Source organism: Abramis brama, assembly GCF_963993115.1.
Source record: "Abramis brama genome assembly, chromosome: 23".
In the NCBI taxonomy this organism is placed as follows: Eukaryota; Metazoa; Chordata; class Actinopteri; order Cypriniformes; family Leuciscidae; genus Abramis; species Abramis brama.
In genome coordinates, this window is record NC_139985.1 from 26,649,910 (window position 1) to 26,663,094 (window position 13,185).

At 37.6% G+C, this 13,185-nt stretch overlaps 2 protein-coding genes across 3 annotated transcripts; one reads left to right on the forward strand and one right to left on the reverse strand.

The window, feature by feature from the left end:
• The first annotated feature begins 453 nt into the window (after window positions 1-453).
• Window positions 454-3,502, forward strand: tp53rk (TP53 regulating kinase). The gene is made up of 2 exons (XM_084100797.1): window positions 454-732; window positions 2,630-3,502. The coding sequence occupies exons 1-2, from the start codon at window positions 504-506 to the stop codon at window positions 3,100-3,102; spliced, it is 702 nt and encodes a 233-aa protein (XP_083956923.1). The 5' UTR covers window positions 454-503; the 3' UTR covers window positions 3,103-3,502.
• A 610-nt stretch (window positions 3,503-4,112) lies between these two features.
• On the reverse strand, window positions 4,113-12,646 carry serinc3 (serine incorporator 3). 2 transcript variants are annotated; one of them, XM_084100794.1, is made up of 10 exons: window positions 12,428-12,646; window positions 10,662-10,823; window positions 8,985-9,178; window positions 8,775-8,854; window positions 7,897-8,034; window positions 7,627-7,796; window positions 7,383-7,473; window positions 6,673-6,874; window positions 5,204-5,431; window positions 4,113-5,068 (listed from the first exon to the last, which is right to left on the reverse strand). In XM_084100794.1, the coding sequence occupies exons 1-10, from the start codon at window positions 12,455-12,457 to the stop codon at window positions 4,930-4,932; spliced, it is 1,434 nt and encodes a 477-aa protein (XP_083956920.1). In that variant the 5' UTR covers window positions 12,458-12,646; the 3' UTR covers window positions 4,113-4,929. The 2 variants fall into 2 exon arrangements, with proteins under 2 accessions (XP_083956920.1, XP_083956921.1); XM_084100795.1 differs by lacking the exon at window positions 7,897-8,034 and having other exon boundaries at window positions 4,314-5,068; window positions 12,428-12,626.
• Between the last annotated feature and the right edge of the window lie 539 nt (window positions 12,647-13,185).

Below are 13,185 nucleotides of genomic sequence, written 5' to 3' on the forward strand. Positions count from 1 at the left end.
TATTTAATATAATATAATAATTTATATAATATACTGTCATATAGTATAGTATAATATAATAAATAATATAGTCAAATGTAATGTAATATAGTATAATATAATAAATAATATAGCCTATAATGTAAAATGTAATGTAATGCAATATAATAATTTATACAATATACTGTAATATATAATATAATATATAATTTAATAATATATAATGTAAAATAATATAATAAATACTATAGCCTATAATGTAAAATGTACTATAATATAGTATAATATATAATGTATAATATAATATAATATAGGCCTATCATATAATGCAACATAATATTATAAAATATATTTGTATATTTATATCCAAAGTGACGCTCCCAAAATGTTTGCAAAATATTGTGCAGTCACAACGGTAGGTGGCGGTGTGCGCTTGTGTGTCCTGTAAAAGAAGAAGAAGCAGCGTGTATTTCCGGAAGCAGAGAGAGAGAGCGCGCGCATGGGTGCATGGGTTATTTTTGAACATGGCTCAGTCAAACGCTCTAAAAGCGAGTGTTCCGGCCTATTTAAAAGAGGCACAGCTGATTAAACAAGGCGCAGAAGCCCGTGTCTATCGAGCTACGTTTTTGGGGCGGCCCGTGGTTATTAAAGAGAGGTTCACAAAATTATATCGCCATCCTGAAGTCGATGAGAAACTGACGCGTCGCAGAACCACGCAGGAGGTGCGATCCATACTGCGCTGCAGGAGAGCAGGTGAGTGCACTAGATAGGGCACCAGATCCTCGCAGGAGAGCAGGTCAGTGCACTAGATAGGGCACCAGATCCAGGAGAGCAGGTCAGTGCACTAGATAGAGCACTAGATCCTCGCAGGAGAGCAGGTCAGTGCACTAGATAGGGCACTAGATCCTCGCAGGAGAGCAGGTCAGTGCACTAGATAGGGCACCAGATCCTCGCAGGAGAGCAGGTCAGTGCACTAGATAGGGCACCAGATCCTCGCAGGAGAGCAGGTCAGTGCACTAGATAGGGCACCAGATCCTCGCAGGAGAGCAGGTCAGTGCACTAGATAGGGCACCAGATCCTCGCAGGAGAGCAGGTCAGTGCACTAGATAGGGCACCAGATCCAGGAGAGCAGGTCAGTGCACTAGATAGGGCACCAGATCCTCGCAGGAGAGCAGGTCAGTGCACTAGATAGGGCACTAGATCCTCGCAGGAGAGCAGGTCAGTGCACTAGATAGGGCACCAGATCCTCGCAGGAGAGCAGGTCAGTGCACTAGATAGGGCACCAGATCCTCGCAGGAGAGCAGGTCAGTGCACTAGATAGGGCACCAGATCCAGGAGAGCAGGTCAGTGCACTAGATAGGGCACCAGATCCTCGCAGGAGAGCAGGTCAGTGCACTAGATAGGGCACTAGATCCTCACAGGAGAGCAGGTCAGTGCACTAGATAGGGCACTAGATCCTCGCAGGAGAGCAGGTCAGTGCACTAGATAGGGCACCAGATCCTCGCAGGAGAGCAGGTCAGTGCACTAGATAGGGCACCAGATCCTCGCAGGAGAGCAGGTCAGTGCACTAGATAGGGCACTAGACCCTCGCAGGAGAGCAGGTCAGTGCACTAGATAGGGCACCAGATCCAGGAGCGCAGGTCAGTGCACTAGATAGGGTACCAGATCATCGCAGGAGAGCAGGTCAGTGAGTGCACTAGATAGGGCACCAGATCCTCGCAGGAGAGCAGGTCAGTGAGTGCACTAGATAGGGCACCAGATCCTCGAGCGTTAGAACTTTCCTTCCCATTTCAATCAACAGCCGTCAAGGCTGCAGGAACCGAGCATGCGCATATTCACACTAACTAGTATTGTAAACTCTTATAGTGTGCTTAAATAACTGTATACTTGCAAAATGAAAATGATGTACACTAAGTGTACTTGTGCAACGTATGCAAAGGCAGTGAAGAAATTCTGTATTTGACAGGCATAAAGCAAATGACTCCATCTGTTTTATATAGTGTTTACAATTATTTTTTTCCAGCAACTATATAACTTGGAAAGCAGAATATTTGTGGAGTAAATGTGAATTTTGCATTTTTATATATCTTTTCATTTATATATTATAGAAAATGGAATTCAATTAAATAGTTATTTTCGAACATTTTGAAGTATTTTTGCATTCTTTTTTTTTAATCGATGTATAAAATAAAATAAAGTCTTGGCTAAAGCATTATAAGCCATGAACCAAATCAACCAGCTTTAAGGTGAATCTCAACATTAACTTGCTTTGATTTGAAGGCATTTAAAAATCAGACAGAGGTACAGCAGCAGTGTGTACTTAAAGCCTTTAATGAGGAAAAGAACTGTTATGAATATTACTTGATGCTATTAATAATGTGATTTTATTTTATTTTGAAAACACTCCAAAATAAAGTCATATACAAATGTCTCAATTAATTAAAGGTGCAGTAAGCGATATCTGAGAAACACCAGCAATGTTTCCATCCACCTTTATTTTTTTCTTCATCATTTGTATAAAAAACGCTGGAATAAAGTGCCAAAATGCAAATAAATTCTAAAAATGTGCATATTTGACCGGTTAAACACAATTAGATGCGATAGACTAATCAAATATACTCTGATCACTTGTTGGTTTGCTTTGTCCCAGGTATCAACGCGCCTGTCGTGTATTTTGTTGACTACACCACTCACTGCATTTTCCTGGAGGATATTGTCCAGTCCGTGTCGGTAAGAGACCACATTGCATCAGGACAAACCCCACAGCACCTCCAGGCTCTAGTGGACAAGATCGGTGAAGTCCTGGCTCAGATGCATGATGAAGACGTCATCCACGGCGATCTCACGACCTCCAACATGCTTCTGATCCCCGGAGCTGAACACCAACATATTCACCTGGTTATGATTGACTTCGGCTTGAGTTACATTTCTGCTCTGCCGGAAGATAAAGGAGTTGACCTGTATGTGTTGGAGAAAGCTTTTCTCAGCACTCACCCCAACACAGAGACTTTGTTTGAGAGACTTCTGAAAAGTTACTCGGCTTCATCCAAAAAGTCCTCTGCGGTCATCAAGAAGCTGGACGAGGTTCGCCTGAGAGGACGGAAGAGGTCTATGGTCGGATAAAATATATTTTGGTGCCACACAAGCTTTTTTTTTGACAAGCTTAATAAGTAGTTTGCTGTAGGAAATGTAAAGTTCATATAAATATAAAGATGAATGTTCTTGTCATAATAGACTGATTCATAATAGACCCTTAAATGAAGAGACCTATATTTACACATGGAAAGCCTTTGATTATTTTTGGAAAATGTGTTTATAAGGAATGTTGGTCAAAGATTGGTCATGTTTTTCTTACAGTAGTGTTAAATATAATGCAATAATTGCCAAAAAATTACAGCTGAATATTTTGAACCCTATTTTAATAAAATACATGTGATGCTAAACATGTAAATCAGCTTCTCAACAGGTTCAGCTTTCCTCAAAAAGTGTGTAAATGTAACCAATAAAGAATTACATTTTTGTACTGTGTTGAAATCAATAATATGCATTTTCCGGTAAAAAAAACATGACAAAAATGTTCATAATCTCCAAATATTTGTTGATAATTAAAGCACACACTGTACATGATCACTAACTTTCAATTTAATCTAAAAAATATCAATTTAAAATAGATAATTGGAAATACACTGTTAAATATACTAATGTTAATGCACTAATGCATTGTACTAATAATACAATAATTCTCCTGGTTGTACAAAAAAGCTTATTCATATGCAAAACATATTTGCATCCTCAAAGAACATTTTGCAGTTTCTGTACAAAACATGCAGTAAAAGATACAAAAATAAAAAGAGCAGCCCATTTAGCCTGACCAATAGAAATAAAAGATACTTAATGGTAAATAAAAAATACAAATTCGCCATAATAAAAAAACAGTTTTTTTGAAAACCAAAGCAGTAAGCGGAGATGAAAAAATAAATAGGTAATTGTGACTTTTTATCTCAATTCTGATTTTTTCTCGCGATTGCGAATTTACATTGCAGGCATTAATACCCTTTTATATCTCACAAATTCAGATTTTTTTCTCAGATTATAAATTATAAATTATAATTTATTATAAAGTCAGTTTTATTATAAAGTCAGTTTTTATTATAAAAAATTGTAAAGTCAGAACTGCAAGATATAAAAAACACAATTCTGGCTTTTTTCCCTTGCAATTGCAATTTGAAATATTAACAAGTTATAAAGTCTGTATTGCGAGGTATAAACGCACAAAAAAGTAAAGTTTACATCTCACAATTCTGACTATAATTTGCAATTGTGAGAGAAAAGATGTCATCGCAATTATTTATTTTTTATTGCGTACAGAAACAACCTTCCATAGCACAGAGAACATCCTAACCACACGCTAAGGTTAATAGGCAAAATGGTCCAAAATCAAAACATTAAAACTCTAATAAATTAAAACGTCCATAAATGAAACATATAAAAACAAATAAAAAAAGTTCTGTCATGAAACTCTAGATGGCGCAAGGCTGATGGGTCCTTAACCCAATCTTCTTGCAATCACTTCATTCTCTAAAGGGCACAGCTGATTGGTTCCTGCTGTATCAGCAGCCAATGAGATCGCTGCTCAACATTCAAATACATGGTCAACATTTTCTGTAGAAGTTGCAGTGCGCTTTCAGAAACCCTCCCCCTTCCCCAGCTCCACCTGTGTAGATCTGCTAGGGGTAATTCATGTACACTATATTGTATAGCAGCAGCGTGTCTTGCTCACAGCAGTGTGTCGTGTGTAGTACAAGTCCTGAACTTGCTCTACAACAGCAGCAGCAGATCTACTCCGCCAAGACCAAATATGTTAACATTGTGAGATCCATTACAATGCTAAACACTCAGAGAGTTGTCATGACAGAAATATTTTCATAATACATTGCTGCAGAAATGCCTCTATGTGAAGTCTCTGTTGGTGAGAATCATAGGAGCAACCAGAGTCCAGGTGTATAACGTGAGACAGACCCAACTGGAGGAGATCTTCACCCACACTGCTGGCCACTTGCTCGTCATGGCACTGTACTCTGCATCAGGGCTGGGGTGACAATAAAATCAATGATCACTCGGTTAACAATGGTTTTACAAAATAGAACTATATGAAACGCCTGATATTGTGTGTGTGTGTTTTAGTAATGACTGGGAAATCTTGTTGCACTGCCGTCACACACACCTGTACCAGTTGGTGAGGGTCATCATGATGTAAAGAGACGCCAGGAACAGCATGAAGTGAAAGAAAGCGTAGCTGTACTGAACAGTGTCTCGTTCATTGTCCTCCACATGTAATGGTGTTGAAGCCTTTTCTATCTCAGGACTTCCTGAGCCGCTGTCATCCACGACGCTGGTGTCTTTAGCTGCTAACGTCAGTTTATTAACTTGACTGGTATTGGAAGAGCGTATACTGCCAAGAAAAAAACAAAACAATTTAGGCTCTTTATGACATAAGCATTACAACTCTAAAATGGCCCATCTGGATGCTTATGATATTAGAGAGTATTAAAGGATTAGTTCACTTCAGAATTAAAATTTCCTGATCATTTACTCACCCCCACGTCTTTCTTCAGTCGAAAAGAAATTAAGAGAATTATGGAGAAAAATCCTGGAATGTTTTCCTCAAAAACCTTAATTTCTTTTCGACTGAAGAAAGAAAGACAAACATATTGGATGACGTGGGGGTGAGTAAATAATAAGGAACTTTTTATTCTGAAGTGAAGTAATCCTTTAAAGGACAATTCCGGTGAAAAATGAACCTAGGGGTAATTAACACATGGTTACCGAGTCGATTGTTCCCTGGGATGCGTTTTCATGAAAATCGAATGTAAAGAGTTTTATCTCTAAAAACAGATTAGCTTATAACGCTAGTATATGGGGCACAGAGTAAGTAAAAGTAAATTGCTAGTTAATACCACTAACAAGGCTCAAAATAGCCTCACACTAACTCACAAATAACTCACACTAAGGTATTCAAGCATGTTTATTAATCTGTTTATATAAACTACCAGTCAAAAGCTTGGACAAACGGCTTCTGTAACAAGAACAAATGTAGGGCGGGGCTTGATTTTCTCTGTGAGGAATTGATTGGATGGTTGTGGTTTGCTATTGGTGGATCTCATGTGAATGACAGGTTGCTCCGCCCTCGTCATCAGAGAAGAGAAGAGATGCTGCAAAAGGGAGGGGAGGTTATTCTGATTCAAAATAAAGTAAAAAAAAAAATAATGATGTGCACAGATGAATCTGCTATAGTCCATAAAAAAATAATAATTGTGATTTCATGGTGACTTCTCTGCTGATGTGTTTAGTGGCGTGAGGGCGGGGCAACCTGTCACTCACATGAGATCCACCAATAGCAAACCACAACCATCCAATCAATTCCTCACAGACAAAATCAAGCCCCGCCCTACATTTGTTCTTGTTCCAGAAGCCGTTTTACTTGGATATATGACACAACAGAGAAAAAAAGACTATTTCTGTTTCAAGTTGCCTTTAACAGTGAAATAAATAAAAAGGGAGATCAAATATATATTATTTTTTTTTCACTTAATTTTTTTGGGAAAATTGCTTATTATTAGGGAAAAAGTACAAGGGTGCCAATATTTTTGTCAATGACTGTATAAATCCAACAAAACAAAAAAAACAATGTACCTTGAATACAAAATGCAGAGAATAAAAATGGCCAGTCCGACGATGCTTTGAGCGTCCCACCAGCGCAGGTATGGGGCCGACGGCACGGTTTCCTCGGTGTCGATGATGATGACGGCAGTCTGGTTCTCGATCTCCAGCGGGGCGACTGTGGACGACGTGATCTGCTGGAAGATGCTGAACAGATTCGGGTTGCATGTGCGGTCTGGAGGTGAGGGATGGACACAAATAAAAACTGTCAAGACCTTGACAATACCTAGCATTGAAAATCAACTGAAATAAGTTTTTTCAAGCTTATCCGCTTGTTGGTCAAAATGATTTCTGAAGGATCATAAGACACCAAAGACTGGAGTACTTGCTGATGAAAATTCAGCTTTGCATCACAAAAATAAACTACATTTTAAAGTATATTAAAAAAGAGAACCATTATTTTAAATTGTAATAATATTTCATAATATTACAGTTTGTTTTTTTTTTGTTTTTTTAACTGCAGGCTTGATGAGCATAAAAGACTTCTTTCAAAAACATTAAAAATAGTAATGTTTCCAAACTTTTGACTGGTACTGTATATATATATATATATATCACACACATTTTAGATGCAAAACTCACGGTGTGCACTATGGTCTCTAGGCTCACGGCGTCCTGGACACCAAATATTTTAACGATTCCTAAAAAATGATATGTATAAAAACTCTTGTGAATCTGCTAACCTGGTTCATTGGTCATGGCTGACCAGGTAAGGTACATGGTGTACAAAGTCATAATGGATGACTGGAGAAGACCAGATCTGGGCTGGTAATCCTAGAATCAAACACACACACACACACACACAATTAAAATACATAAATCATCAGGAAGAACTTGAAATATTGATGTAATTACAAGGGAAAACTGTATGGCATGAATACATTTATATGGCTGGTACAGACTAGCAAAAATTTTAACATCAACTACCTGAATTCTGGGCAGTACAGACAGGGCTGAAGCTGTGACACATATCAACATGTTGAAGGTGATGAAGAACTTGTTAAGCACGCATCCCTCGGGCCGAGTGTAGATGTTATAGCAGAGAACGGCAGCCGTGAAGGACAGAATATAGTTCAGTCCTGTTACCGACAGCAAGGCTAGAAGCAAGGGTCATACAAGTACTCAAACTTACATTATATGACAAAATATTCAGCCATGTAGAATAAAAATCTTTACATGTGTAACAAATTTACCCACCTATATACCATCTCTTTGTGTTTTCTTTTTCCATTTTATCAACCCAGGACTCATTCCACGAGTGGGCAAAGTCAATAAGCAAAACCAGTTGAATCAGAATAAAGCAAAACGCTCCGCAGGTTCCCACAATAAACCACACTAACAAAAGAGACACACCCAAAATGAGATGGGCATAAATATGAATTATGAAGGCCTTGGAAAACAGGTAAAAAGCATGTTCAGCATTTGGCCATTCAACTGAACTAAACAAAAAAAAAATCAATACGTAAAAAGATATGATGCATTACATTGTTTTTACCACAGGGATGCTGTTAGGAATGACATTAAAATGTAAGCAACAGCAATGTTAGGAAATATGTCAATACTCAATAATTAGTTACATTTATTAATAATAATAAACAGAAAAACATCATACACCAAATAATATTATTCATACAGTTTTAATGGTTTGTCTTTTGACATAAGGGTGACTAATTGAAGACAGCATGTTCATTTTTGGCTGAATAGCAAAAGGTCAACATCAAAACTAATGATTTCCACAAACACTTTATCCTTATTATTAACATGTAATCTCATTACTGGCAAAGATTCAACTGAAATTATTATTGGCCTTGCCAATATATACTATAATAATATATACTATTATTTTAAATAATATTATGCTTTTTTACAGAGTCTAGGACTCACAGAAACAAGGGTGACTTCTACCACAACCTATTGCAGTGATATCTGATATTATTTAATGTCAGATATCAACACAGACATTGCATTCAAGATATTCATTATATTGAATATAGCTATGTATAAATTAGCCATTTCACAAATGGACTATTTTACAACCAATTCGATCTGATTTATAAAATGAGTTGCATTCTTACTTCGGGTAAAAGGCTCGTCTGGAATATAAAAGGCACCAACAGTGACGGCAATCATGACTGCAATCTTGAAAAACCAGAACCTGATGAAATATAGAGAAGTGTTAAAATACTAGTATTAAAGCTGCGAACTGGATTACATGTATTGGAAATTCTAGTTTATAATCAGGAAAATGACAGTAGTAATTTGGGTCCATATTTCAATGGACTAACCCATTGTGGATTGCAGCTCTGGGACCTCGGCTGTTCTTCACATTGATCATGAGCAGAGAGAAGGTGAGAAAGAAGAAACTCATGCCACAGCAAACCCGGTACACAGCCTTATAACCAACAAAAATCTCACATTGGACATTGGCCTGAATTCCTGGTATACTGGAGCCTGTTCCTCCATAACAAAAACCAGGGATCTAAGAATGAAGACATGAAATGATAAAGTTAGTATTTTTGTCTTAAAGAGGCCATATTATGCCCCCTTTCAAAGTCCTGACTTTTGTTTTTGGACTCTGCTAAAATAGGTTTTCATGCTTGATTTTTCATTATTTCCCCATATTCTCCATTGTTGCAGCTCCTCTCTTCCCAGTCTGTCAGTAACGCTCTGGGGTGCATTTCCCAAAAGCATCTTTAGCCAACTATGTTCGCAAGTTCTGTCGTCATCAGCATAAGGGGCTTTCGCACCGGATAGGAATATAGGAACTCAGTTTTAGGAACTAGCCACCAGGGTGGTTCCCTGAGAACTAATGGTTCCCCTAAGAAACGTTTTCCAGGTTGCATTCGCACTGCCAGTAGGAACTCTGAAGTGACGTAAGCCGCGCTTGTTGTTGTGACTTTTGACGGCACTGAGAACGCCAGAGCCTGAGCTAACAGCGCTCGCATTCTCCATGTTCAGTTTTCAATCTGTCTAACAGTCTTGTCTAATACGATAATGAAATAGACAGTAATGAAAAGTTATCAGCGTTTGCCGTGTGGTTGATGTCCAGTGTTGCTACTGAGCAGAAATACATAATCCTGTTTGTCTTGGTCCCCTCAAAGTTGCGTTGGATTTTCTCCTCAGCATAAAGTTTAGGAGGCCCATCTATCACTGTTTTCCATGTTAGTTTTTGGAGTAAATATATAAGCTATAATCTGTGTGTTTACACAGCTTTTTTAAAAATGGTGGGTGCTGGTGTTTCGCGTGCATTCGGCCAATCAGCGAACACTAACATCACGGATAGTTCCTATAGTGCTGGTTTAGAACAGAATACATAGAGTAGAATACATACAAATGTCATTTACGTCTTTTAGTTTGTCAAGAGATTTAAAGTGTCGTTTTTGAAGAGTGCGCATGTGTGAACGTGCTCTAGTGCGTAAAAACGAGCCTATGATTGAATCTACAAATAATAAATGAGAAAAATTAGAAATAGTCCTCAGATGCCATGTCTGAAATTTAAAGCAAAACATCTAGCGTTAATTTGATCTCAAACATATTAATTAAAAGAAGTTATTACTCCACCACCTGCATGACTAGTTGATTTCTTCAACTATGCATCGTACTATGGTAGTAAAGTAGCGAGTTACGTAGTTGTTTGGGAAACGTACCCCTATTTAGTTCCTGTCTCTATGAAGCCCCTCCTTCTGAAAAGCACACTGTGCTCTGATTGGTCGGCTGGATCAGTGTGTTGTTATTGGTTGAGCACTTCGAGCGTGTTTGGGAAATGTCAATCTTTCATTGTTAAATCATCTACAAACATTATTTGTTTGTCTATCCTCTTTTATCGCAGCATATAAGAGACAAAAATCATGTTGAGTGTCTGGTTTATAAATTCACTAATGTAATGAGCCCATGTCAGTTTCTTGGTGTACATTACTTGAGTTATTTGATTATTTCTAACCCTACTAATGCTTCATTCTTACTCTTTTAAGTTGTTGTTCAACACCAGGCGACAACATCACACAGGCAATGATGGTGCCGAGCAGAAGGATGAAGGCATACATGATTCGGGTCACAATGGAGTTCTTGATCTGTGGGCAGCATCGACACCTTAGACATGCTGCACAGTTGTAAAGGCAAGAAACCTGCGAAAAAGAAGAAGAAAAAAGCCATAGATAATTCAAGTCAGCCATACTGTGCATACAAAGGCAATGTTAACCGTTAATGTATATGTTTAACAGAGCTGCCAACTCTCACGCATTCACCGTGAGACTCACGCAATTGCCACTTTTCACACGCTCTCACGCCACACATCCATTTTCTCATGCACAGAAAAATCGAACTTACCGAAGTGTATATTCATCATACATAATATCGACCAATCAGTGTCCCCCCCCCCTCACTCCAAGCAAAACTCAAAAGTTGGCAGCTATGGTTTAATTATTTATGAGAAGATTCTGATATGTCACAGAAAATTAGTCAGTTTCAAACAAATTTGCACTGGAACGATCAGACAAGTATGAACAAATATGTACACAACACGTTTGTTCATACTGTATATATCAACACCTGCATTAACTGATTACAAAGCAGCCTACTTTGTAGATATAAAAAGAGAGATACTTGAACTTGATTTGCCTTGACAACACTTGCACACAGGATACGGAATTGATGGACATTAATATTTAGAATTGAATGTTATTAAGACTTGAGCAGGAGGTTTACCACTGTTTATTAATTAGACACTAAGATTTGAAACAGTCAGCTGATGAGACCTGATCTGAGCTCAGTCTGTTGTAAACAACTTAATACTACTGTCACCTTGAGAAGTCATGTGAACAGCAGCATCTGTGTGTAAAAAATAATGTGTGGTAAACATCTTTAATGATATTCTCAAGAATTGAGGCCTATTTAATAATATTGTGTATAATTCATCATGTTTTTAATATTATTCAAAAGAATTCACCTGTCTGTAATAATATTATTTAACTGCAATACAGTAATAGTCTATAATAACGTGTGTAATGTCCAATGAGAATTATGACGCATCAGTAACAGCAATCTGAACCACCATCACAAAACAACCATCAACAGTTCCACACAAAAGAGGAAAATGCGCCAAGCGAACAGGGAACGTTCTCAGAAATTTCAAACGTTCTGGCAATGTTCACAAAGTAATGAACAACGTTCTTCCAGTAACGTTACAATGTTCGTTAAAAGCAATAATGTTCTCAAAACGTTAGCACACACACAAAAAAATTATACATTAATTGTTCATTGAACTTTTTTCTTCTAACAGTTTAGCTGGACGTTCGTGTAACGTTTTTTTTAAATGTTTCAGAATGTTATGAAAACATTTGAAAGTAACATTGCCATAATGTTTCGCAAAATTATACAATTGGATGTTCCTTTAACATTCGTATAACCAAGAAAAAACGTTTTTAAAACATTTAATAAACTGGATATTTTGAGTGTTCAGAGAAATAACGTTTTCATAACTTAATGTGAATGTAACGGCCGTGACGTAACCGAACTGACCCAGTGTCGCGCGCTACTGACTGTCAGAGGAAACAATATTATGACTAATCCAGATAAGCGCGAGCGTAAGAAACGGATTTTCTTGACCTGTCCTGCTTTCATTACACATGAATGAAATTCCTTTGATTCGTTAACATTCATTATATTACCAACCGGAAAAAAAAAAAAAAGTGAATATATATGTCTATACATAAAAAGCAAATCAACTTACCCGACTCAGGGTCCCCAGCACAGCACCCATAGCTTAACAACAAAATCAAGTGTCTTCAAGAGACGCAATGCCACTGATCTCCTGTTAAAGTAATGTCCGAGTCATTTCAGACTAAGCCAATAAAAACAGAATTTAACATTTCATGCTGGCAGAAATTCATGTAGACAATCAGATGCGCCTGTGTTTGAGTTCTGGAATGACAGGTGGGAGATCCGTCACGTGACCAAACATCATTAATATTAATTAGGCTTTGTGACGTCTACCTAACAGGCCTTACTGATTTGCTGAAAGGGAGACGCACTCCAAAATGCTAACCAATTAGAAGAATAGGCGTTATTTTTTTAGCTAACCTTTAGCTAATGAATATTAATTATCCTGTGTGTCTGACAACGTTAATATTCATAAGCAAAGCCTTCGTCATTGTCGGATTCGCTACCTTGACTGTTTGTTTATTTATTTATTGCTAGATTGCTATGAATGAGACAATGTTTCACAAGAGAATGTTTCTGTTTTACGTTACTAAAATTATTTCCTCCGCGGCTATATGAAATAAAGGAAAGCTAAATTATAAGAAACATTAACGGAGTCGTTTTTAGCATATTAGGCAAAAGATTACCAGTGAATGTGTGCATATTGTGAATTAATTTATAACTGGGTCACCTGGCTTTACTGAAATTCACCTTTCAGTAAATTTACATATATACTAAAAAATGAAGCCTATAAATGATGCTGTTAAGATGAAGTTGTCGCACTTTATT